The sequence below is a fragment of the Theobroma cacao genome, chromosome 5, assembly GCF_000208745.1.
Source record: "Theobroma cacao cultivar B97-61/B2 chromosome 5, Criollo_cocoa_genome_V2, whole genome shotgun sequence".
Taxonomy (NCBI): domain Eukaryota; kingdom Viridiplantae; phylum Streptophyta; class Magnoliopsida; order Malvales; family Malvaceae; genus Theobroma; species Theobroma cacao.
The window spans coordinates 37,432,141-37,456,484 of record NC_030854.1 but is presented as its reverse complement, the minus strand read 5'-3'; the positions used below and the strand labels follow the sequence as shown (position 1 = coordinate 37,456,484).

Here is a 24,344-nt window from a genome sequence, read left to right as displayed (position 1 = left end):
CACGAAGGATAAATTATCTTTTTCGAAATTGTCAAAAAAAAGTCATGACTTTTAATATTTCTTATGAAAATTATAATTTACTTTACCTTTGCAAACAATCAAAGGTTAATTCAACTAGATTATTGTAAGATAATTTATTGTAAAACCTCCTACTTCCCCTTGATAAATCATGACAAGTTGCATAGACAATTATGAAAGGCCACTTTCGCCTCATCAATCCAAACTATTCATTTGTGGAGCCTACGTCATAAATGCAAAAGTTTAAAAATGAGGACTTTTGGTAAGTCTTCCTTGATATGTGGACAAAAGCAGTATGCACGCGTCGATGAAAGCTATCCCCCGTCTTGTCTTTATCACACAATAAATTGGGCACGTGATTATGTTTTGTTTCTAGTGGCCAACGATTATGATACATTGCCCCCCATTCAATGGTCATGAAAAGCTTGATGCGAGAGCGTAACAGAGGAAAGCAAATGGAAGCAGAACGGGAAGGACCAAGCTTTCACTGGAGACCATACAAAATGAAGACTTTTGGTTAAGTCTTTCTTTATATTTGAACAATCAGTAAAATAACTGATGTGTTCCCACGTGAAAGAAAAGCTCTCCCGTTTTGGACTGTACAGTACAATAACTGATGCGTTTTATTTGATGCACGTCAAGAGTCAATCACCATGTTTCGCCTTTGGTGACCCATTTTTCTGATACATGATGCAAAGCTTTATGCAGCTTGCCCTGTTGTTTAACACAACGGTCTGCTCTAACTCGTCTCTATTATCTTTCTTCCCTACTTTTTCTTTCGTTTGTTCTGTTGTTTAACACAACGTTCTTTGTTTTCCTCCTGCTTTGTTGTTTCCTTCTCTTCTCTTGTTCTTCACCTCAACGTGTCGGCTTCTCACATCCCTCTATTTTCCACTAAAAAAACCCGAACCTTTCACTTTGATTCTTAGTTGCCTCTTTGTTCACAGCAAAAACTAATGGAGAAAGCCGCCATTTCCAATTTCTCACCATTCTGATTATTTCCCTTGCTTACATCGTTTTCTAATATATTCTTCTCGTTGTTTTCATTTTTGGTCTGCTATCTTTTGTCTCTGTTCTTCTGTGATTTGCTTTACTTGTCTGTTGAATAAAAAAATGGAAGGTTGTGCCATTGGCGTCTGCGCCAACGCTGCTTCGGAAGCTGCGAAAGGCATCTTCCAAGAAATTAAACGTCATATTAGATATATATTCATCTACAAGAAAAATGTTGACAAGTTCGAGAAGAAACTTGAGGAGTTGAACACAAAAAGAATAAGTGTCCAGCTAGAGGTCAATGCTGCAGAGACGAAGGGGGAGAAGAGAAAACCGGATGTCGAGCTTTGGTGCAAGAGAGTGGACAAGGTAATGCATGAAGATGTGAAGAAAATGAAGGATCTTGAAGACAAAGCAAAGAACAACTTCAAGTCTCGCTACCAGCTTAGCAAGAAAGCAGAAGAAGGTGTCGCGGCTGTTGACGACCTTATCCAACAGTACTGTCAGTTTAACGGGGTAGGATACCCTGATGTTCAACCCCCGAAGTGTGAACCTCTTAAAAATTTTAAGGCTTTTGATTCAAGAAAGGAGGTTTTTGACGGAGTTATAGAGGCATTGAAAGATTCTACTATCACCATGATAGGAGTGTACGGGACGGGTGGTGTGGGTAAAACCACGCTAGTCAATCAAGTTGCCACACAAGTTCAAAAAGATAAGTTATTTGATTGGGTGGTTAAAGCAACTGTAACTCAGACTCCTAACATTTACAATATCCAAGGCGAAATTGCAGAGTCGTTGAGATTAGAATTAAAAGAAATGACTACAACGGCTAGAGCACGTTCGTTGTTGAGAAGGTTCAGGAAAGAGAAGAGGATTCCCGAAATTGAAAAGTCATTGAAGAAAGAGGAGAGGACTCCCGAAATTGCAGAGCCCTTGCAGAAAGAGGAGAGGATTCTTATTATTTTAGATGATATTTGGGCGAGACTAGATCTAGAGGAAGTCGGAATTCCTTTTGGAGATCAATACGACGGATGCAAGATACTGCTAACGTCAAGAAATGGACGTGTTCTAACCGATGAGATGGGTGTTAAGAGTGCTTTTGCAATCGATGTTTTGAATGAAACAGAAGCTTGGAACCTGTTTAAGGAGACGGCTGAGAACGATTTTAAAGATTCTGATTTACGATCTGTAGCAACTGAGGTAGCCAAAAAGTGTGAAGGATTGCCTGTTGCTATTGTAAAAGTCGCAAGAGCTTTGAGCACCAAAGCTATACATGCATGGAAGGATGCTTCACTGAAATTTCAGAGGCCTTCTCCAAGCAACTTCACAGGGATACCTGGAGCTGTATATTCAGCTATACAGTTGAGTTACGATAATTTAGGAAGTGAGGAGCTCAAACAAACTTTCTTGCTTTGCGGTCTTCTAGGCCATAATGCTCGCGTTCAAGACTTGGTGAGATATGGCATGGGTTTTCCTTAATTTGATAATGTCAAGACAGTAGAAGACACGCGAAACAGAGTGTTGACTCTGGTAAGTGACCTCAAAGCCTTTTGTTTGTTGCGTGATAGTTACAGCGATGACCGCTTCGATATGCATGACTTCGATTGTGATGTGGCCTTAGCAATTGCCTCTAGGGACAACCATGCATTTGCATTGAAGCATAACGGTGTGTTTGACGATTGGCCAGATGAAGAGAGGATGAGAAAGTTCAAAATGATTAGTTTGAGTTTTGATAGTGTTGAGAAGCTTCCTCATGAGTTGGAATGTCCACAACTTACTTTTTTCAGTATGGGTAGCAAGGATTCTGACGTGGAAATGCCAGCTAAGTTTTTTGAGAAAATGAAAAATCTCAAAGTCTTAGATTTGCTTAAAATGAAATTTTCCTCAATTAATCTCCCAACAAGCCTTCGAGCATTGTGCCTAAATCAATGTGTGCTGGGAGATATGATCAATCTTGGAAAACTCAAAAATCTAGAAATTTTTAGCCTTTTTGGCTGTTCTGGAGTAATGCTACCTCAAGAGATAGGGCAACTGACTAAGCTAAGATTATTAGATCTGAGTGATTGTTACGAACTTATAATTCCAGCAGGTGTTTTATCGAGTTTGTCCAAATTAGAAGAATTATACATTGGTACAAGTTTTGTTAAATGGGACCTAGGAAGTAATGCTCGGCTAGCTGAATTGAAGGACTTGTCTGGTTTGACCACTTTAAATGTTTGTATTCCTGATGCCGACATTGTGCTAAACGACTTGTTCTCTGAGAAATTGCGAAGATACAACATTGTTATTGGATCTGAAACTGACTGGTACTCGAGAATTGAATACTCGAGAATCCTAAAACTCAAGGTGGGTACAAGCATCGATAATTTGGGTGATGGGGTTCTACGTTTATTGAAGGAAACAGAAGCTTTATATCTGAAGGGTCTAGAAGGTGTCAAGATTGCTTTGAACAATCGGGAAGGTTTTCTGCATTTAAAACACCTTCACATTGAACATGCCTCGGAAATACAATATATCATGAATGATACTGATGCAGTTGACAGAATTGCATTTCAGCAATTACGATCGTTGAAACTTGAATTTTTACCGGAGCTCATTGGCTTCTGCTCTAAAAACAAATCAGGAAGCTCTACTTCCACACCTCAACATGAGTCGGCACTATTTGGTGAAGAGGTATTGATTTATCTTTTGTTCAGTCATATGCCACATCTCTTGACTCATTAATTCTTTCATACATGTGTAGCTTCGCATTTTTTTTTTACTGTAAGATACGTAGGTTCTCATTTTAATCACATATTTTTATAATAATTATATTATTAGTTTATGATTTTTATAATATTTTAGTTTTTTAAGGTTATAGCTTTAAAAAGTTGTTTTTTTTTCCACTGTCGTTTTTTACATTTATTCCAAGTCCATCCGTACATCAACTTGCTATTAAAATGAGAATTAATTTCTCCTCATTGACAAACATATTTTAATAATTAAACCTATCGATGCATTGACAAACATCATTCTTTTTATATAGTATAAAGATTTGTTTTATAAGCCAGGACTGATTTTCACTAAAAGAGGGAGTTACTCAATTATGTAACCTTCCCAAAGCATGACAACATCTATCTTGAATCCCCCATCCAAATTCCCTTGATGATCTTTAAGCTCCAGAGATTTCCAAAAATCAAAGCTCAAGGAAATCAAGCTGTATATGCTGAGCCCACACATGGACATCCTAAACAGCTCCAAAAAATCAAAAAATCCTGTTTCAACCCTTTCTTTTCTTGGGTTATTATTGCTCATTCCCTCTCCATTTGCCTCTTTGAGCTCAGTCGCCTCATCCCTTTGTATTCCAGCCCCTTCTTCACTTGGGCTTTATTCTTCATCCCTTCTCCTTCTTTTTGCTCTGCCATCCCACTCACTCTCTCTTTTACCTGCACCCTTCTCTCCTTCCCATTTTTCTGTCCTTTGCTAATTTTAATTTTAAATGTCGTTCCCAACACTTCATGCTGCTTCCTGTTTACCACTAAGTCCACTGTCTCCTCAATGCGTTCAGTTCGCTTCCTCGCTATGACAAGGATGCATTGCCTGTAGTTTCTGCTATTGCCTGCCTGTGCTATTTTCCATCTGTACCACTTGAATCCTTTTTATGTTTTTTAATAATTTTTAATGTATAAGAATTACATTTGTGTAGATGGACTTCCCTTGCTTGGAGGACCTGTCTTTGTGGAGAATCAAAGTTGAAAGGATATGGCACAATCAATTCTCAATTAGATCTGGCTGCACTCAGACTTTGACAAATTTGAGCATTAGTTATTGTCCCAACTTAAAACACCTATTATCATTTTCGATGGCTAAAAGTCTGACTCATCTCAAAAGCTTTAAAGTAATGGGATGTAAGTGCTTAAGAGAGATAATATTCACGGAGGATATAGAAGAAGACATGATGGACCAGATTTTCCCTAAACTAGAAGTTTTGCAGCTTCACAAACTTCCCAATCTCACGAGATTTTGCCATGGAAGTAACTGTGAATTCCCCTCGTTGGAAGAGCTTATTATAAAGAATTGTCCTACATTTGAGACATTCATCTCCAAAGTTACCGTGGTAAACGAAATTCATATTATCCCTTCGAAGTGGCCATCATTAAAGAGAATGAAGGTACATGGATGTGACAAGGTGGAGATATTTGCTTCAGAAAATCTTTTGAGCTTCGGAGAATCAACAAATCAGCAACCCTTATTTTGGGTCAATGAGGTATGAATATAAAAAGCTATGTAAAACATTTACACATTTAGTTTGAATCAAAACTATATATTCAATGAACTTAATCAAATCTAAATATATTCATTGAATCAAAACATTTACACAAGCATTTTTTATGTTACCATGCAACAAAAAGATTGTAGTTTTTGCATATGTTGTTTGTTAAAATAACAATATTTTCACTTAATTATGATGTTTTCATCGTTACTAAACTGAGATAAATACATTTAACATTTTTAAATTAACTTTTAGAAGTTTCGTTTCATTTAAAAAGTTAAATTTTAGATAAGAGAAATTCATTCCGCATAACAAAAAATGTTACGAGGAAGCAACAAAATAAAGCAATTGATTGTAAACTAGAAAAAATTCACCTGAAGGCTGCCTCTCCTTATATTTGTCTTCTCCTATCACCCTCACAGCTAAGCCATACATGACACTCTGCTCACTTTAAATCCGTCCCCTGTACCAAGTCAGGTACCTTTTACTTCTCATACACCTACACATCCATTTCCCCTCTGTCACCTCCTAACCCCGTCGCAGTGCCATTTCCCCTGCACTGGCTTGGTCTCTATGCGACTTCCTTCCGCCTGTGTTCCCTTCCCCCAGTCGTAATACTTTTGCTATTTTGACACGGTTATGGGAGTAGTGTCATAGAGGTAAAACTTTTCTTATTTTGCTAACCATTGAAATTAATTAAAATGGTAAGAAAAGAAAAGTCAGCTGTAATACTTAGCTTGTACAATAAATGGAACATTGAGATCTTGTTGATGGTTCATCTATTTAACTTTGACTTCCAATTTAATGAGGGAGGTGAGGAAGAATTTACATCATTGATTAGTTCAAAATCTTTAACTTTAGTCTAACATATTTGTTAATTTTCAGGTTACATTCCCTAATCTAGAAGAATTAACATTGAAGGGAAATGGCATTATGAAAGAGATATGGCATGGACAACTTAGAGCAGAGTGTGATGAAGGGAAACGATGCATTGTTTTTACCCGACTCAAGTATTTGAAATTAAGTTGTCTACGAACTCTGGCTAGCTTCTGCTTAGGGGATCAAATCTTTGAATTCCCTGCCCTAGGGAATATGATTGTGACAGCATGCCCAAAGATGAAGATTTTTTGCCAAGGAGATTTAAGCACACCACAACTGCAAAAAGTGATATCGAAAGAAAAATTGCCTTGGGTGATAGATGATGAAGAAAAAGGGTGGTGGGAATGTGACCTTAAAACTACCATAAAATGGATGTTTGAAGAAAAGGTAAGCATCAATTTAAAAGATTTTCTTATGTTGTTTTGGTTTTTTATTTTGATTTTTCAACTGTATGCATTTGCTTTTCCTCGTCACCCTGTACTTAGTAAAATGTTGTTGGAAATGAGGCGGCTTCCAAAACATGCTAATATTTAAAGCAGAATTGTTGTGTAATTAGTTTAAATATGAAAGGAAAGTGTGTTTTGAAAATACTAAATGTTGAAAATGAAAAAACAAAAACTAGAAAATAAACCAAAAGTATAATTTGAACAAAAAAAAAGAGCAAGAAATAGGGAATGATACTTTTAAAAAAGAAAAAAAAAACAAAACAAATGGTAGGAAACAAACAAGGAAGAGTTTGGTTTTAGAAAGAGAAGAAGAAAATGGCTGCGGTTGATGTTTTAGAGAGAAGAAAGGAACGAACAAATGGGTTTTTGTTAGGGCTTTTTTCATCATAAATACTATGATGTGAGAATGTTAGAATGAATAAGATCAAAAATAAATTAAAATTTTATTACATTTATATCCAAATTCAATCTATATATTGAACAAAAAGTTTACCATTATTTTTCTTTCTTTTGTTCCAAATGTTGTTATAAAAGGTTTATAATTTGCAATAAATTAAAATCATCTGATTTTTATACTTTAAAAATAAAAAATTAAAATATTCACTTCATGAAACAAAAAAATCAACCATAAAAACCTAATCTCAAAATATCAAATATTTCTTTTTCAGTCATCTTATTTTGTGTGCTGATAAAAAATCTTTTATATTATAAATGATCATGAGATTTAAGAAAAATTAGTGAAAAAATTTAAAGGAGAATAGTTGACCCCAACATCGCGGGGCCAAATTCTAGTTATAGTAAAAGTTTTATAATTTTGTTGTCTTTTTTTTTTATGGTGCTATTTTTAATGTAAATTAATTACATGTACTTAGAGAATTGAAATTGTTTATAATCTAGTTTGAATTTATTGATTATATCAACTTTCTTTGTTAAAATAAAAAAAGAACTTTTTTATTTTATTTTATTTATATTCAATATTTTTGGTACTAACTAGTGCAATTCATTGGATTTCATAGATTGCATACTGTGATGTGAGACTCTCTGATACTTCTGAGTTGATGAAAATATGGAGTAGGAATCCTCAAGAAATTTTAACCTTCAAATATCTTGAAAAATTAAAAGTTGATGATTGTAGCACCTTGAGGTTCCTTTTTACACTTTCCATGGCTTTGGGCCTACCACAACTCCGTGAGCTGATAGTACAAAATTGCATTGTGATGGAACATATCATCATAGAGGAAGGATCAGATGAACAAGTGGCAAATGAGACCGTGTTCCCTCTGCTACGCTCCATAACTCTTGGAGATTGTGCAAACTTGGCAAGTTTTAATCAAGGAAGTAAATCACCGGAGTATCCATCTTTGGAAAACGTTGATGTGTTCGATTGTCCAAAAATGTTTACTTTTGCATCTGCATTTTCAAGAGAGCAAAGAATAGAAATCATTGATGAAGGAAATACAACAAGGCTTTCCAAGGAAATTGCTGATATTGTCTTTTTGGATAACACGGTTAGTATATTTTGTTTTTATTTTTATTTTAATACATTTTAAAAGAATTTTATTTTGAGAAATTAAATTTAATGGTGACTATTTTTTAAAGTTATTTTTTTAAGACCACTCAAATATAGTTTTTCCTTTTTCAGAGTTCTCTTTTGTTTAATATTAATGGTCTCAAGCTTTTAGTGTGCTCAAATATGCTTGATGATGTACAAATAGCTACATAAACATTATGGTTATGAACAATTAACTTAACAAATTAGTGAAAATATTTTTGTCTAATATTAGAATTTAGACATATTTATATAAGAAAATGAGAATTAATTTCTCCTCATGTGCACCTGTCGATGCATAGACAAACATCATTCTTTTTATTATATAAGCCAGGAATGATTTTCATTAAAAGAGAGAGTTAGTCAATTACGTAACCCTCCCAAAGCATGACAGCATCTATCTTGTCAAAAAACCACATCCCTGAACAGACCTCCTACTCATTTCCCCTATACAATCATGTTTACGCCGTATCTTCTCTCTGATCCCTCCATCCATCTGATCTCAACCCACCGCCTTATTACCAACTTTTCTTGAATCCCCCATCCAAATTCCGTTCATGATCTTTAAGTCCACTTTCTCCTCAATGCGCTCAGTTTGCTTCGTTGCTATGACAAGGATGCATTGCCTGCCTGTGCTATTTTCCACATGTACCACTTGAATCCTTTTTATGTTTTGTTAATAATATCTAACGTATAAGAATTACATTTGTGTAGATGGACTTCCCTTGCTTGGCGAACCTGTTTTTGAGCGAAATCAATGTTGAAAGGATATGGTCCAATCAATTTTCAATTAGATCTGACTACACTCAGACTTTGACAAGGTTGAGCATTGAGAACTGTGACAGCTTAAAGCACCTATTATCATCTTCTATGGCAAAAAGTTTAGTTAATCTCAAAAGCTTTGAAGTAGCGAAATGCAAGTGGTTAAGAGAGATAATATTCATGGAGGATATAGAAGAAGATATGATAGACCAGATTTTCCCTAAACTAGAACATTTGGAGTTGAAAGGCCTTCCCGAACTCACAAGATTTTGCCATGGAAGTCACTGTGAATTCCCCTTGTTGAAAGAGCTTATTATAGGGAATTGTCCTACATTTGAGACTTTCATCTCCAAGTCTACCTTGGTAAACGAAATTCATTTTATCCCTTCGAAGTGGCCATCATTAGAGAGAATGAAGGTATATGGATGTGACAAGGTGGAGATATTTGCTTCAGAAAATCTTTTGAGCTTCATAGAATCAACAAATCAACAACCCTTATTTTGGGTCAATGAGGTATGAATATAAAAAACTATGTAAAACATTTACACATTTAGTTTGAATCAAAACTATATATTCAATGAACTTAATCAAATCCAAATATATTAATTGAATCAAAACATTTACACAAGCATTTCTTATGTTACCATACAACAAAAATATTGTAGCTTTTGCATACGGTGTTTGTTAAAATAACAATATTCTCACTTACTTATGATATTCTCATCCTTATTAAACTGAGATAAATGCATTTAACATTTTTAGATTAACTCTTAGAAGATTTCTTTGTTTTGTTTTCATTTAAAAAGTTAAATTTTTGAAAAATTTCATTTCACATAATGAAAAATATTACGAGGGAGCAACAAAATAAAGCATTTTATTGTAAACTAGAAAAAAAATTTAATTTCCTATATAAAACTCAAGCAATCTAGTATTTGAATTGTGTTTCTTGTTATTTTGCAATTTATTTTTTAAAGTAATCTAGGAACACATATGTAATATCTCAAAAAACGAAACAAAAGAAAAGCATTCACTTACTCTCATTTATTGGTTGGAGACTTGGTGCGGTATGTACGGCAAAATCACCTGAAGTCTGCCTCTCCTTACTTACATGTGTCTGCTCATATCACCCTCAGAGCTAAGCCATACATGACACTCTGCTCACCTTAAATCCGTCCCCTGTACCAAGTCAGGCACCTTTCACTTCTCATACACCTACACATCCATTTCCCCTTTGTCACCTCGTAACCCCGTCGCGGTGCCATTTCTCCTGCACTGGCTTGGTCTCTATGCGACTTCCTTCCGCTTGTGGTCCCCTCCCGCAGTTGTAATACTTTTGCTATTTTGACACTGTTATGGGAGTAGTGTCATAGAGGTAAAACTTTTCTTATTTTGCTAACCATTGAAATTAATTAGAATGGTAAGAAAAGAAAAGTCAGCTGTAATACTTAGCTTGTACAATAAATGGAACATTGAGATCTTGTTGATGGTTCATCTATTTAACTTTGACTTCCAATTTAATGAGGGAGGTGAGGAAGAATTTACATCATTGATTAGTTCAAAATCTTTAACTTTAGTCTAACACATTTGTTAATTTTCAGGTTACATTCCCTAATCTAGAAGAATTAACATTGGAGGGAAATGGCATTATGAAAGAGATATGGCATGGACAACTTAGAGCAGAGTGTGATGAAGGGAAACGATGCATTGTTTTTACCCGACTCAAGTATTTGAAATTAAGTTGTCTACCAACTCTGGCTAGCTTCTGCTTAGGGGATCAAATCTTTGAATTCCCTGCCCTAGAGAATATGATTGTGACAGCATGCCCAAAGATGAAGATTTTTTGCCAAGGAGATTTAAGCACACCACAACTGCGAANAATGGGTTTTTGTTTAGGCTTTTTTCATCATAAATACTACAATGTTAAAATGTTATAATGGATAGGATCAAAAATAAATTAAGATTTTATTACATTTATATCCAAATTCAATCTATATATTGAACAAAAAGATTACCATTATTTTTCTTTCTTTTGCTCCAAATGATGTTATAAAAGGTTTATAATTTGCAATAAATTAAAGTCATCTGATTTTTATACTTTAAAAATAAAAAATTACAATGTTCACTGCATGACACAAAAAATCAACCATAAAAACTTTATCGCAAAATATCAAATATTTCTTTTTTAGTCATCCTATTTTGAGTGCTGGTAAAAAATATTTTATATTATAAATGATCATTAGATTTATGAAAAATTAGAGAAAAAAATTTAAAAGAGAATAGTTGACCCCATAATAGCGGAGCCAAATTCTTGTTATACTCGAGCAACTAGCCTATCTTCTGTTGTCATTTTTGGTGCTATTTTAAATGTAAATTAATTACATGTTTATGGATAATTGAAATTGTTTATAATTTAGTTTGAATTTTTTGATTATATCAGTTTTCTTTGTTAAAATAAAAAAAATTAGATTTTTATTATTTCAATTATTCTTGTACTAACTAGTGCAATTCATCGGATTTCATAGGTTGGATACAGCAATTTGAGACTCTCTGATACTTCTGAGTTGATGAAAATATGGAGCGGAAATCCTCAAGAAATTTTACCTTTCAAATATCTTGAATTTTTAGAAGTTCATGATTGTAGCAGCTTGAGGTGGGTTTTTACACATCCCACGGCTTTGAGCCTACCACGTCTCCGTGTGCTGAGTGTAAAAAATTGCATTGTGATGGAACATATCATCAAAGAGGAAGGACCAGATGAACAAGTGGCAAGTTTCTATCAAGGAAACAAAATACTCGAATTTCCATCTTTGGAAGAACTTGAAGTGGTTGGTTGTCCCCAAATGTTTGCATTTGCATCTGCATTTTCAAGAGAGCAAAGAATAGAAACGATTGATGATATTGATGGAGGAAATACAACATGGGTTTCCAAGGGAATTGTTGATACTGCCTTTTTCGATAACACGGTTAGTATATTTTTATTTTTGGTTTTTTTTTTTAAATTTGAAAAGAATTTTATTTTAAGAAATTAATTTTCATGGTGGTTATTTTTTTAAAATTATTTTTTAAGACCACTCAAATAAATGGTTTTTCCTTTTCTAGTGTTCTCTTTTGTTTAATCCTAATGATCTTTAGGCTTTTAGCCCACTCAAATATACTTGACAATGTACAAAATAGCTATATGAAATTATGGTTATGAACATTTAAATTAACAAATTGGTCAAAATATTTTTTGTCTAATATTAAAACTTAGACATATTTATATATGAAAATATTTAATATCCAAAAGAAAATTCAAAATAAACTGTTTCCAATATAAAGGACAAATTACATTGTCATTTAAGCAAATTTACATTATAATTAAAGTAAATTTCTCTATTTATCATTATCATTAAGATTATTCTTAAAGTCAATTGTTTTAAATATATGTACTTATGCATGCGACACATGTGTTGAGAACTAATAATTCAAAAGTTCAAATCATAAGAAAAGCAAAAAGTTTAGTATATGTAAATATCTTTGTGACATAACAAAAGAAAATGTCTTCTTTTGTAGAAAAGAAAAATGAGGATTTGCAAAATAAAATAATTAAAAAAATAGATAAATTAGATATTCATATGCTCCCAGTCCAAAAAAAAAAGGCAAACTTAATAATACAAAAAAGATTTGAAAAACTTAATTGTAGTCTCCGCGTATATAAATGCCTTATTTTGCTTCCTAATCAAAATAGGGGAAAGGGGAAAAAGTGAGGAAAGAAAAATAAAATAAATACAAGGTAAAATTTTCCATTACGCTTTTATTATTATTTTTTTTTGCATTTTTTCCCTCTATTAGTTGTTTATATTTATTCTAATATTAAAATTGTTACTTTCCCAACCCTTTCTTGTATCTTATCTTGTAGGACTGCAATTTATTTTCCCTCATTAACAAAGAAAATAAATTCTACAGGTGGCATTCCCTCGTTTATATTTTTTGCGTATCGAAGGCCTGGGGCAATTGAGGAAAATATGGGATGATAAGGTCGCTATGAATTCATTTTGTAATCTGGGTGACATTACAGTGAATGACTGGGAAAGACTTTCAAATATTTTTCCATTTAACATGATGGAAAGACTTCAGAAACTATATTCACTGAAGATAGTGAACTGTGATTCATTAGAAGAAATAATTGGACCTCAAGGACTCAATTCCAATGAATCACATGCAGTAACAGCCACTGAATTAAGGCTGTCAGAACTTCCTGAGCTCACACATCTCTCCAAAGAAGAAATTCCACTTGGAGAAGTAGTTTTCAACAACTTAGTATATTTAGAAGTGTCGAGATGTGGTAAACTAAAGAATTTAGTGCCATCTTCGACATCTTTCGAAAATTTGGAAACTCTGAAAGTATCAGAATGTCATGGATTAATGAATTTAGTAGCACTCCCAGTGGCTAAGAGCATGGTCTTACTTCGAGAAATGAGGATTACTGATTGCCAAATGTTAGAAGCAACCATAGCTTCTACAAGTGATGAAGTGATGGATGGCATTATTTTCTCTGATCTACGAACTTTAGAACTTGGTGGTCTTCCGAGCGTATCAAGGTTCTGCTCAGGGAATTATACGCTTGGATTCCGTTCCTTGGAAAAGGTAATCATGAGACAATGTCCAAAGATGGAAATATTCTCAAAGGGAGAGTTAAGCACACCAAAGCTGCACGGAATACGATTGACTGAAGGTGAATATGTAGGACTTTGGGAAGGAAACCTTAATGCCACTATTCAGCAATTGTTTAAAAAAAAGGTATGCATCAATTCAATAAAATTTCCTTACTACTTTTTCATAGTCTTCTTTGTATAGCATCATTAGTTTAGAGCCTTGTGTGTTCCAACTGAATTTCAACATTGCCTGAGTGTGTGGCTTCCGTAGTATGCTTAAAACATGCCATTGTTACATTTCTTGTAACAACAGATTTTTTCTGCATTTTGCTCTTTGCTTGAAAGAAGTTCGCTGAAAATGTATGAATTATGACATTAAGCATCTTGCTGGAAATATAAAACTAAGCCTTTAGCTTCCTATCCATGGAAGAAGTATGTAGTTATGAGTTCACTGAAAATGGTTGTACGGTATAGTTTTTGGTGACTTTGAATGTATAGCTAATTTAACAATTCATGCTTTCACCTTTCAATATATTGTTCCTTATGATTACAGAATGTCCAAAATTGTGAAGAAGAGACTAAGGTTTCCCTTTCGTCGTCCAAGTTGGAATAAGGCAAGTTATTGTTGTACTTGTGAGACACTACTTTCAAAGGGTAAGTAGATCTTCTACTTCCATATAATCTTCAGTACTCTACTTGATTTCCTTCACCATGGTGCAATTGCTTTGTAGAGTTATAGTGAAGATGCCCTTTTCCATTGCAGGTTGAATTGCTCTACTCAAGTATGATGATTCTGCTCGGTTGGCAGCCATATTCTCTGGAATCCAAATAGTTATCTCACTTTCTTGTTTCTCTAAATTTGCTATAAATTTCCATATGTAGCTTAAATTGTCGGTATTGAATATTCAGGCGCATGGCATTGTAAAATGCAAACTTGTGTTCTTTTGTTTGTAAGGTCCATCAGCCAAGACTCCCCTGTTTCAATAGCCCCATAAGGATTGCAAATTTTATTCAAATAGACATCATTAAATCTCTCACCCTTCTTAGATTTCAATCATTTAATGAAAGTACATCCTTTTTCTGATAATTTGACAATTTATTCTAGTTTAAACTTTCTATATATTGGACCCCGAGGCCTGCTGATAAACATCCCACCTAGAGAAGAACTCAAGAAAATAAAACTTACAGAATACAAAAAGAAATAGAACAAAAATAGACCAAATGCTAGCAAAACAGAGGAGCAGCCTCCTTGTTTCTTCTCCCTTTGAAAAGAAGGAAAAGAGATTATTTATTTCGAGATTCTTGTAAGCAAATGTGAGTATGTGACAAAAGGCTAAATTCTTCCTCAAGAATTCTTCAATTTATTAAAGGCATGCACCAAGACATTTATAATAATCCAGGATAAAGAATAATATGGGGAATGCATTGGAAACCTTTCACCTCCAGGGATAGGAAAGATCAAATGTACTTATTTTGCAAAGTAGAAACATCAGAATGACAATCTTCCGAATGAGAGGCAGGGGTAATGTGTTAATGACCAGATATGCCACTCATTCTACAAAATAGCAGGCACAGTTGGTTTTCATTAACTTATATCCAGAATACAACTAATACATCAGATGACCTGCATCTGAAATATCCAGTAATATAATGTTTGTTAATGACCAGATACGCCCACTGATTCTAAACCCTGTGAACTCAAAAATGAAATTTACTTTGATGAAATAATCTTCCTTTTCGAACTACTAGATGATGTAATTAGTCCTGACTAATCACCATTTTGGCAAGTGGTGTGCAGCAAGCGAATTGAATCCAACAAGAAATCTTTTCAATGCAACCTCCTTTGAGGGATCAACAGAGACTTTTATTAATGATCTCGCAGATACCCTTTCTCTTCCAAGTAAGAAACTACTTCCCCTGCCATAGCACCTGGTGTGGGGCAATCTCCATCTTTCTGCTGTATTTCTATCTGGAAAGAAGGACAAAGATTATCTTTTTCAAGATTTGTAGAAAAATCATCCATTATATAATGGGTAGTATTTGAGAGTAAATGTAATATGTAAATGATTTTTAGGAATTAGTAGTCTAATTGGAGAAATGACCTACATTTCAAGTTAACATTTAGCATAGCAACTAAACACATACCTCACAGTTCAGGGGTGGCTCATAAGGATCATCTATGCCAGTAAAACCTACAACATAATACTATTAGTTAGGAAAGGCAGAAGGGCGAGGGATCATTTATTTCATTAGCCCAAATTAAAATGATAAAAGTATCGTTAGTCATTAATAACTTAAATGCGTCAATGTTAAAACTGGTTGTATGTATGATCTTGAATGCAGAGATATCAGATCCAATTAGGGGGAAAAAATCTATAAGAAACCCAAGGTTCCAAATGGAAGTATATTCCAAAGATAAGTGCATTTAAGAAAATAAAGGATACTGAGATCTCCAGCAACTTGCAGGTCCTGGCAAACTGAGGGAATTTTTAGGGCTTGTAACACAGTACAAATAAGGTAGCATTTGAATTCTTGAGATTAATTACCAAAATTTAATCTTGTATAATAAAAAATTGAAAATTTTAGAATGTCACAGGGGAAAAAAAACTTACCCTTCCAGTTAAAAATACAATGTGTTTAGGGCATGCAACACAGAAAATCTTGGGATTTGAAGGGTACTTGAAAAGCATCAGTAAATCATGTCATATTCTGATGTTCTAGAGCGATAAAGATGACAAGAAGAGAGAAAAATAAAAATCTATAATAAAAGACATGATTCATGAAGCAGAAAAGATGCTCCTATTCAAACATAGTGGTAATCATTCCCCATTTTGTCCCTTTAATTTAATTAATTTTTTTGAAAAAACAAAAAATGGAATGGCCAACATCATAATTTTCCCCCATGGTTTCTCCAAGGATTGGAGCATGAGCAGTATAAGCAGGCAACTCTTGTTAATGAATGTATTATAGTAAGAAGCACACCTTTAATCTTTCCAGCACGTGCAAGCTTGTAAAGGCCTTTTGAATCTCTTGCCTCACACAATTCCAGAGGCATGTTCATGAAAACCTGTACACATAAAAGGGCAATTCAGCTTTGAGAAAAACATAAAAAAAATCAAGATGAAAACCATCCTCAAGGAGCCTTGCCTCTATAAAATTAGCATCAGGCAACATAGCACGGCATGCATCCCGGTCTTTCCTATACGGAGATATTAAACTGGCAATGCAGATTAAACCAGCGTCTGCAAAGAGCTTTGCCACTTCCCCTGAATCAGATGCACAAAGGCTTAGAAATAACTCGAACAAAATGTGCCAGAGAAGAGCCGAGCCATAAGCACACCTTAGGCTCTAGCAGAACAAAAGTTGAACACCCACAAGCCTTCTACTCATATCAAACATTTTTTTTTTTTGAAAAGCATATTTATTAGCCTTGAGAACCAGTATGCCATTCTAAGTCTCTTGCTTAATTGGCAGGAGACTTTCCTTGGCATAAGGACCTGGTATGGGCAAAGGTTAATAGTTAGTATGTTCAGACTTCACGATGTCCTTGTTTACTCTTACATTTTTTTTTTTTTGGAGTAATTATACATGTATAGTGATCAGTACATAGGGTTCACATATGCTAATCAATTCATAGGGCTTTGGCCATTCAAAAAGAATCAATAAATACCCATGAAAACATAAAAACAGCAAACAAACTGATGCAAGTTCACAATTTGCTGCATGATTCAATTGCTAATCAGTCTGTAAGGTCAAGGTGGTAAGAACAAGCAATACATAAAAGAAGAAAACTCATTTTAAAATAGATCTCAAAACAAAAGGAAAAGAACTTGTCCCAGGATTTGGAACACCATATTACATATCTTGTAAACAACTGACACTAAAAAACAGCCAGATATTATCCCTGCATGTTGAGGCTAGCAAAAGCTGATTTCTCACATTTCCTAAAGACAGTTATACTAGCTGGTTTTGTTACTACCAACTTATCTCCCATTTTAATATAGAAAAGGAAAGCAAAACTCAAGACACCAAATATCAAAATTAGTAGTATACGAAATTATTTTAGATGCTTTGTGAATGACATAAATAGAACAAACTTTAAACATTAATAGTCCCAAAAAGAATATAAGGTTAGTCGTTATTTTTAAATACACAACAAATTATTTAGTCACACCAAAGTCTAAACTCCAGAGACTTCTACTTTCTCAAGACCATACTTACCAACCCTACGTATATTTTCTGTTCGATCGTCTGCCTTGAAACCAAGATCCTTATTTAGTCCATGCCGAAGGTTATCACCATCAAGTATGTAAGATAGCTTTCCCCTTGTATACAATTCTCTACTTAGTGAACACGCAAGTGTGCTTTTTCCTAAACATTGTAAACAAAAAGCTAAACAAAAATATATAATAACCACAGACAGGGCAGCTCAGTTTGATTCTTTCAGCAATATAGCCCTACCTCAACCTTTTAGAGATGGTAACAATAAAGTTTTAAAGAGCCACATCAATCTAAAAACATGAGCAATGAAACTGCAAACAGCTCAGGCTAGTAAGAATATCAGGCAATTCTATAACTGTTTTACTTCGTAACATTCAACAATTAATTTAGAAGCAACATATTCCAACCAATAGCCACTCCAGCAAAAAACAAGTAATTTGTCAGTTGTAAGATCATTAATAAAACTCTTTTAGCATAAAAGGTTCCTGGAATTTAGCAGATACCCTTTCTCTTAGCAATTTGCTAAGTTCCAACCAATAGCCACTCCAGCAAAAAGGTTCCTGGAACTTAGCAAATTGCTTCTGCTAAATGAGTTACAAAAATTGAATTCAACAAATTAAGTCAGAACTCATAAACCAAAAATCAGATGAAGGTTAAATGCAGTAAAGTATTAAAAGAAAAGGAAATAAAAGATAAATTATTCATATTCAAAACTCCTTATGTGGTAACAGATATCTAAATTTAAGTCCTGTTACACACTCTCCTTTAAGATATTTACAATAACAGCAATAAAGGAAGAAGTTATGTCCAAAGTGATCAGGGACATTACATGACAAGGAGAAATTATATCTGAAGTAATCAGGGTTATTACAGGAAACAATTGTTGTTTATTGCTGTACAATCTTGTCTAGATCTTCTCTGCATAAATGACATGTTTTCAGATGAAAAAAATAGAATGAGCAAAGAATATATGTTTCGGCACCTTTAGTTCTAAAACTATGATGCAAACATAAGTTCATGCATGCAGTTGTCAATCACAAATAGTATGTTGTTAGAATGTAGTTCCTTAACAGCAAATTCTAGTCCATTGAAAATCCAGTCGGGATAGAATTTTCAAATTCAAAGCCAAGAGGAAGCAAATAAAGCTGCTAAAACTTTTTAGTTTTCCAAGAAGGATAAGTTTAATTCAGAATTAGAAAGCACATATCAAAGTTCATTTGACTATAAACCTGATCCACTGAGACCCGTAATCCATACAACACAACCCTTTTGGTTAAGCAGCTTCTGCCTTTCAAGCTTCCCAATTGGTGATTCTTGCCAAAATATATTTGTTGAATTTCCCATAGTAGACATCTTAAGTTATGTAGTCTTTGATTCTCTGTGTAAACAAGTAAACACAGAATTGGTAACAGCAACCCAATAACCACATATTGAATAACATTAGCCACTTGAAAATAGTATGAGATTTTATATGTTAATTACAGAAACCTAAAATCCAAATCGAAATACTCTTTACAAATTCATAAAATTATCAATTGTTTTTGGAATCAAGCTGCCAAATGATACACAACATTTCTATAGCTTTTCTTTCATTTCATTCGCATTTTTTCTAGACTGCACTTGGCATCCTTTTATCCTACACATCATAATGAGGATAGGGAATCTCCAACATTAAACAGCTAATGAAACTTGCCAAACAAAACCACATTTTATCTATACAATGATCAAAGATGTCATCTTTTGTTATTCAAATAAAACTAACCATTTCGAACCCTTAATTGTTTCGAAGACTTTGAACAAATTAAAAACCCAATAACCTCATAGAAAGAGTTCCCATGATCTAAAAATGATGACATCTACAACACTAAAGTTGAAAAATTCTGCACAAAAACAATACAATGCTTCATCATATAAATATAGACATAAATGTAAACCAACAAAAAGAGACAATTTTCATCACATTTTGTTGCGTTTCCATTGTAATTAGCAACTACTTATCGCATGAAACTAAGAGAAAGAGTGTCAAATACCTGTGTGAGAGAGAGAGAAGCCGGTTGAAAGCTATAAGCTTTGCAAGTTTGCTTTTTGTTGGTTGATTGAGAAGCAAAGTTGAAAGAAACAAAAGAGAGAGAGAAACTATGAATGGGAGAGGAGATGAGCATGAGCTGAAGACGGCATAGACATAGGAAAACAAAAAGGGGATCAGTTACTTTCATAGGAAAAATTAATATTTCTTTACTTTTTTAGCTTTTTCTGTTTTTATTTCTAATTAATAATACGATATTATAAAGAAAATAATTTTGTTACTTATTTTAGGTTTCATTAATAATACTAATAATCAGCTTCAAAAACAATAATAATACCAATAACCTTTGTTGTTTATAATTAAGAAGTGATTTTTATAATTTTCCGAGTTCTATAATAATAATAATAATCCTACTTTAAATATCTCAAAATGAAGTCTATTTTTACTTTTAAATATTTAATTTTATTACTTTATTTATATCACAACTTCATTTTATGATTTTTTTTAATTTTTCATATTAAAAAATATTGAACTCCTATATTATAATTTACTTCCAATTTTAATATAAAAGACATAAAAATTAAAATTTTTATCTTACATAAAAAAATGTGAAATAATGAATCTAGACGCTTATGCCTTCTAAATTGCAAGTGGCTCTATAGTACAAAAGTCTAAAATCCTTGTACACTTTTTTTCTTTATTTATTTTGTTTTAGTCAAAAATGAAAGGGTCCCTCTGAATTTGCCAAATCAGATGGTGAATAAGAATATTTATAGGGATCTATGAACACTATCTCACTTCCAATTTGACTCTTTCTTGCTTTGACTGTCACAATCAATTCTTTTTTAATCTTGACTTTTTATTTCCCTACTACTTTGGGAATTTATTATTTTTTTATTTTTAGTTTGACCATTTTTTAATTTAAAATTTGGTAAGAAATTAAAAAAAAAGACGCTTTAATAATACTGCTTAAAAAGTAAATTAAAAAATAATTTTATGTATTAAAATTATTTAAAAATATACATGATTAGGTTTTTTGAATACGAAGTTATTATTTGATTTTTTTATTTTTGGTAAAATTACTATTTATTATTTATTAGTTCATATATGTTAATTTTTTATTGAATTAAAAAAATTAACAAAGACTATCGAAGATTTAAAAATTAAATATCCACAAAAACAAAATAAAAGTAAAAAAAAAGTTGAAAACAATAGCTTGAAAATATGTTCAGGGGAGATGGTGTTATATTGGGTCAAAATCTCTGTTAGGCTGAGACTGTATTATTGGGTCAGCGGATCCAAATCGGGCCCAAGTTGAAACATCCTAGGGATGGAAATTCACGAATATCCTCTGTCACCGCCAGTCAAATTATCGTTCCCCACACTGGTACTCCCCCAGCTCCGAACTCCAACCCAAACCGGAGGAAACTTTAAAAAGACAAGAGAACTTTTCCCCCGTGTTTCAGCTCCATGAACCATAATGCAGGCGCACCTCTTGGTGGGACCCACTCCCGTCAACGGCTTCTACTCCTCCTCCTTCTTCATCTCCAACGGCAGCCTCTCCATTTCCGCTTCCCCGTTCACTGGCAACTGGCCCTACCCCCATAACTCCCCGCGCAAATCCCGTAACCGTTGGATCCCACCGCCATCGTCTTCGTTTGCATCCGCGGCGGGTATCGACGGAGAGCAGAACCATTATTCGGTGCTTGGCGTCGCCCGGAATGCTTCATCCGCTGATATCAAGCGAGCTTATCGACTTCTCGCTCTCAAGGTAATATTTTCAATTATTTCAACTCAATTTTATTAATGAAAAGGTTTTTTTTTTTTACCTGTAATCGTTCTGCTCCAATTATTTGCTTAATTGTTTGTGAGGTCTGGGGAAATAAAAAAAAATTGAATCTTGTGAATTACTGTTGGAAAATTTCATGTAAATTGATACTGCTTTCTAGTTTATGAGCTGTAAATTGATTATTTATAGAGGAAAAAGGCTCAAAAAAGGTTGTATTTTAGTTAATTGTTTCCATTTTAGAGTGTGAGGTTGAATTTGTCACGCTGGGATGCTTTCTAGTTGTGTAGTTATATCAATTATGGTGAACTTACGATAATTCCTGAAGAAAATTTACATAAATAGATTTTGAATTCTAAGAACTTTCCATAATTCTAGTAATTCCCTTTGATATGGAACTCATCACGATCTCTGAAGAAAAAAGCTTGGTATGGCATATCAAACCATTGGTTAAGTAAAATAAATCAACATGAATCTTGGTCTGCAGAAGAGGGTTGTTCTGTATGGTAGGAATCTTTGGATTGAGTTAGAGGATGTGAGGTTTGGACGTGGATAGTTGATATCAGTACCTACCAGCTGACCATATTATAAAAGCTTAAGTTTGTATTTGAAGATTTTTCCTTTCCCTACTTAAGAAGTGTATGAAATTAATTTGGCGACCTGCTAACTGTAACTATGCTTCATGTGTTTCATTTTTTGATGTCAGTATCATCCTGATGTTAGCAAAGACTCTCAAGCTGGTGAAATGTTCAAGAGCATCCGTCATGCATATGAAGTGAGAATTCCTTCTATCATTGCTTCCTTATGATTCACCAATTCCTACATAGTTATTATGCACCTTTTATTAACTTCTGATCCTCTAGCTTCCCTTCTCTCTATTTGCACACTTCCTTTTTCTTTTGGGTTTATATTATGTTTTGGAAATTAATGACAGATATTCTTAAGTATTTCCCTATCAAACAGGTATTATCTAATGAAGTAACGAGGGTTCAGTATGATCGTGCACTTACATTTCAAGAGGATGTTGGGAGGTCATATAAAGGAAAATGGAACAATAGTCCTGAGTTTGAAGATGGGGTTAGGCAATATAGGTGGGCTGAAATCAAACGAAAAATGCAAGAAGAAAGATTTGGGGAACGATATAAGGTGAATGACGAGTATTCTTCCTTCTATGACGAAACAGATGATGAGGAGGAAGACGAAAACCTGCATCAAGAGAGAGGCTCATTTATTGAAGTTCTAAAATCTGCTTTCATAACTCTATTTTTACTGCAGACCTTTGGTTCTCTTTTTTCTCTCACCTTCAGTAGCCTAATGGCTCTATTTGATAAGAAGTTGGATGCTGGATACAAGATTGGCTATGTAGTTGCCTGGGTTTTAGGCGGGAGAGGCGGCATTTTGCTGACTTTATGTATTGCCTTTGCAAGTTGGGTTTGTGGGAAAACAAGCAGCAGTATAGTTGTTCTAGTGGTTGTAGCCATGTGGGTTGGCTCCAATCTTGCAAGATATGCTCCACTCCCTCAAGGTGCCCTCCTCGCCCTCATGTACATGTCTATCAAGCTTCAAGTTGATTTAAAGTAAATGCTGTCATAGCATCATCTGTAAGCATCATCTGTAACATGTATTTCTTTCTTTGACTGCTGGTTTTTGTACATAATGTTTGTTCTCTTCAAATGTAATACAAAGGCCAAGTCATTGGAAAGAAAATTTCAAGAATGTGCATTCTAGTTTCTCTTTCCCTTTCCTTTTCCTTTTCCTTTATGTTCTCGTCTTTGATGACTGGTATTATTTGTGCCCTCTTGCAAATTGAACTAAAATCTCATTTCAGGGGCCTTGCCTTCATTCATCAATTCAAGAAACAAGTTTGCAGGAAATTCAGTCATTCTACTTGGATAAATTGCATTCACAACATGGTAAAGATCTAAGAATGAGTGAAAATTTCATCTCTTGGAAATGAACAAGAAAGAATTAACATGTTTGTATGGTACAGTTATTGATTACAGAAGAAAAAACTAGCTAGAGCATACTTCTACAATATGTCAAAACTGTCAAATGTTCTTTACTTTTTCATCCATCTTCATTTCCTTGAGATTCCTCCACAGATACCTCCCACTAGCCATGTCAACAAATACCCAGAATCCATTCTGAACCATCTGGAATTCAAGAATATGAAAGTTTAGAAACAAGAAACAGAAACCACAAAAGGAGAAACATGTCAGGGAAAGAAACTATTTCAACACATACCCTTCTGAAACTGAATTCTTGTTTATCTTTGGCAACCATCTTGTCGGAATCCTCAGAAACTACATCGTCGATGTCAGATGATGAACGAACCGTCCTCCATGCAACATACCCTGCTAAAACTGCAGAGAAGAACACCAGCAAGAACCTCATAGGACACATTGCTCCTCTTTTTTCTTTCTTTCAAGCCAATGGAAAACAATCTCTCTGCCTTGGGTTTTCTTCAATGAGAGAAACAAAGAGATGAAGATTCCAACAAACCCGAAAATTTTCTTTTTCTCTGTTATCCGATGACAGATTAGATTCGTTGAGAATGTAAAGAAAGACAATGGAACAAATGGGGAGGAATTTTCTTTTTTAAGGCAGCCAGTGCCTATGTAAAAAAAGTATGATATATGGAAACCGCGTTGTTGCAGATTGAAGTTTTCTTGTGTGGTAGTGGACATGGTACAATTATTGAATGGTTTTACAAAGTCAATGATGGCTCACCAACTACATTAACAATTGGTCAACAATTTACTTTTTCAGTTGTGCTGGTAT

At 34.0% G+C, this 24,344-nt stretch overlaps 4 protein-coding genes across 4 annotated transcripts in view; 2 read left to right on the top strand and 2 right to left on the bottom strand.

Moving 5' to 3' along the window:
- Window positions 1–14,143, top strand: part of LOC18600302 — a 62,533-nt gene extending 48,390 nt beyond the window's left edge. Inside the window, exons 4-9 of the mRNA XM_018121089.1 lie at window positions 7,602–8,093; window positions 8,849–9,409; window positions 10,495–10,815; window positions 11,419–11,859; window positions 12,842–13,675; window positions 14,084–14,143. Of these exons, the coding sequence (XP_017976578.1) occupies window positions 7,602–8,093; window positions 8,849–9,409; window positions 10,495–10,815; window positions 11,419–11,859; window positions 12,842–13,675; window positions 14,084–14,143 (2,709 nt within the window). The remainder of the gene's footprint in view (window positions 1–7,601; window positions 8,094–8,848; window positions 9,410–10,494; window positions 10,816–11,418; window positions 11,860–12,841; window positions 13,676–14,083) is intronic.
- LOC18600301 (adenylyl-sulfate kinase 3) lies at window positions 14,956–19,951 on the bottom strand. The gene is made up of 7 exons (XM_007030666.2): window positions 19,782–19,951; window positions 18,981–19,129; window positions 17,752–17,901; window positions 16,678–16,796; window positions 16,513–16,597; window positions 15,676–15,722; window positions 14,956–15,499 (listed from the first exon to the last, which is right to left on the bottom strand). The coding sequence occupies exons 2-7, from the start codon at window positions 19,102–19,104 to the stop codon at window positions 15,398–15,400; spliced, it is 627 nt and encodes a 208-aa protein (XP_007030728.2). The 5' UTR covers window positions 19,105–19,129; window positions 19,782–19,951; the 3' UTR covers window positions 14,956–15,397.
- Window positions 21,134–23,301, top strand: LOC18600300 (dnaJ homolog subfamily C member 18). Its single transcript, XM_007030665.2, has 3 exons — window positions 21,134–21,548; window positions 22,270–22,338; window positions 22,527–23,301. Exons 1-3 carry the CDS (start codon window positions 21,258–21,260, stop codon window positions 23,142–23,144), a joined length of 978 nt encoding a protein of 325 aa, XP_007030727.2. The 5' UTR covers window positions 21,134–21,257; the 3' UTR covers window positions 23,145–23,301.
- On the bottom strand, window positions 23,478–24,220 carry LOC18600299. The gene is made up of 2 exons (XM_007030663.2): window positions 23,808–24,220; window positions 23,478–23,716 (listed from the first exon to the last, which is right to left on the bottom strand). Exons 1-2 carry the CDS (start codon window positions 23,964–23,966, stop codon window positions 23,612–23,614), a joined length of 264 nt encoding a protein of 87 aa, XP_007030725.2. The 5' UTR covers window positions 23,967–24,220; the 3' UTR covers window positions 23,478–23,611.

Bases quoted from the DNA above. Each gene is read 5' to 3' on its own strand.
- LOC18600300 (XM_007030665.2), top strand. From the start codon at position 21,258: ATGCAGGCGCACCTCTTGGTGGGACCCACTCCCGTCAACGGCTTCTAC. The intron at 21,549-22,269 runs GTAATATTTTCA...TTTTGATGTCAG, and splicing joins ATCGACTTCTCGCTCTCAAG to TATCATCCTGATGTTAGCAA. The intron at 22,339-22,526 runs GTGAGAATTCCT...CCTATCAAACAG, and splicing joins GCATCCGTCATGCATATGAA to GTATTATCTAATGAAGTAAC.
- LOC18600299 (XM_007030663.2), bottom strand. From the start codon at position 23,966: ATGTGTCCTATGAGGTTCTTGCTGGTGTTCTTCTCTGCAGTTTTAGCA. The intron at 23,717-23,807 runs GTATGTGTTGAA...CTTGAATTCCAG, and splicing joins AAGAATTCAGTTTCAGAAGG to ATGGTTCAGAATGGATTCTG.
- LOC18600301 (XM_007030666.2), bottom strand. From the start codon at position 19,104: ATGTCTACTATGGGAAATTCAACAAATATATTTTGGCAAGAATCACCA. The intron at 17,902-18,980 runs GTTTATAGTCAA...TACAATGTTTAG, and splicing joins TACGGGTCTCAGTGGATCAG to GAAAAAGCACACTTGCGTGT. The intron at 16,598-16,677 runs GCAAGGCTCCTT...TTATGTGTACAG, and splicing joins CTGATGCTAATTTTATAGAG to GTTTTCATGAACATGCCTCT.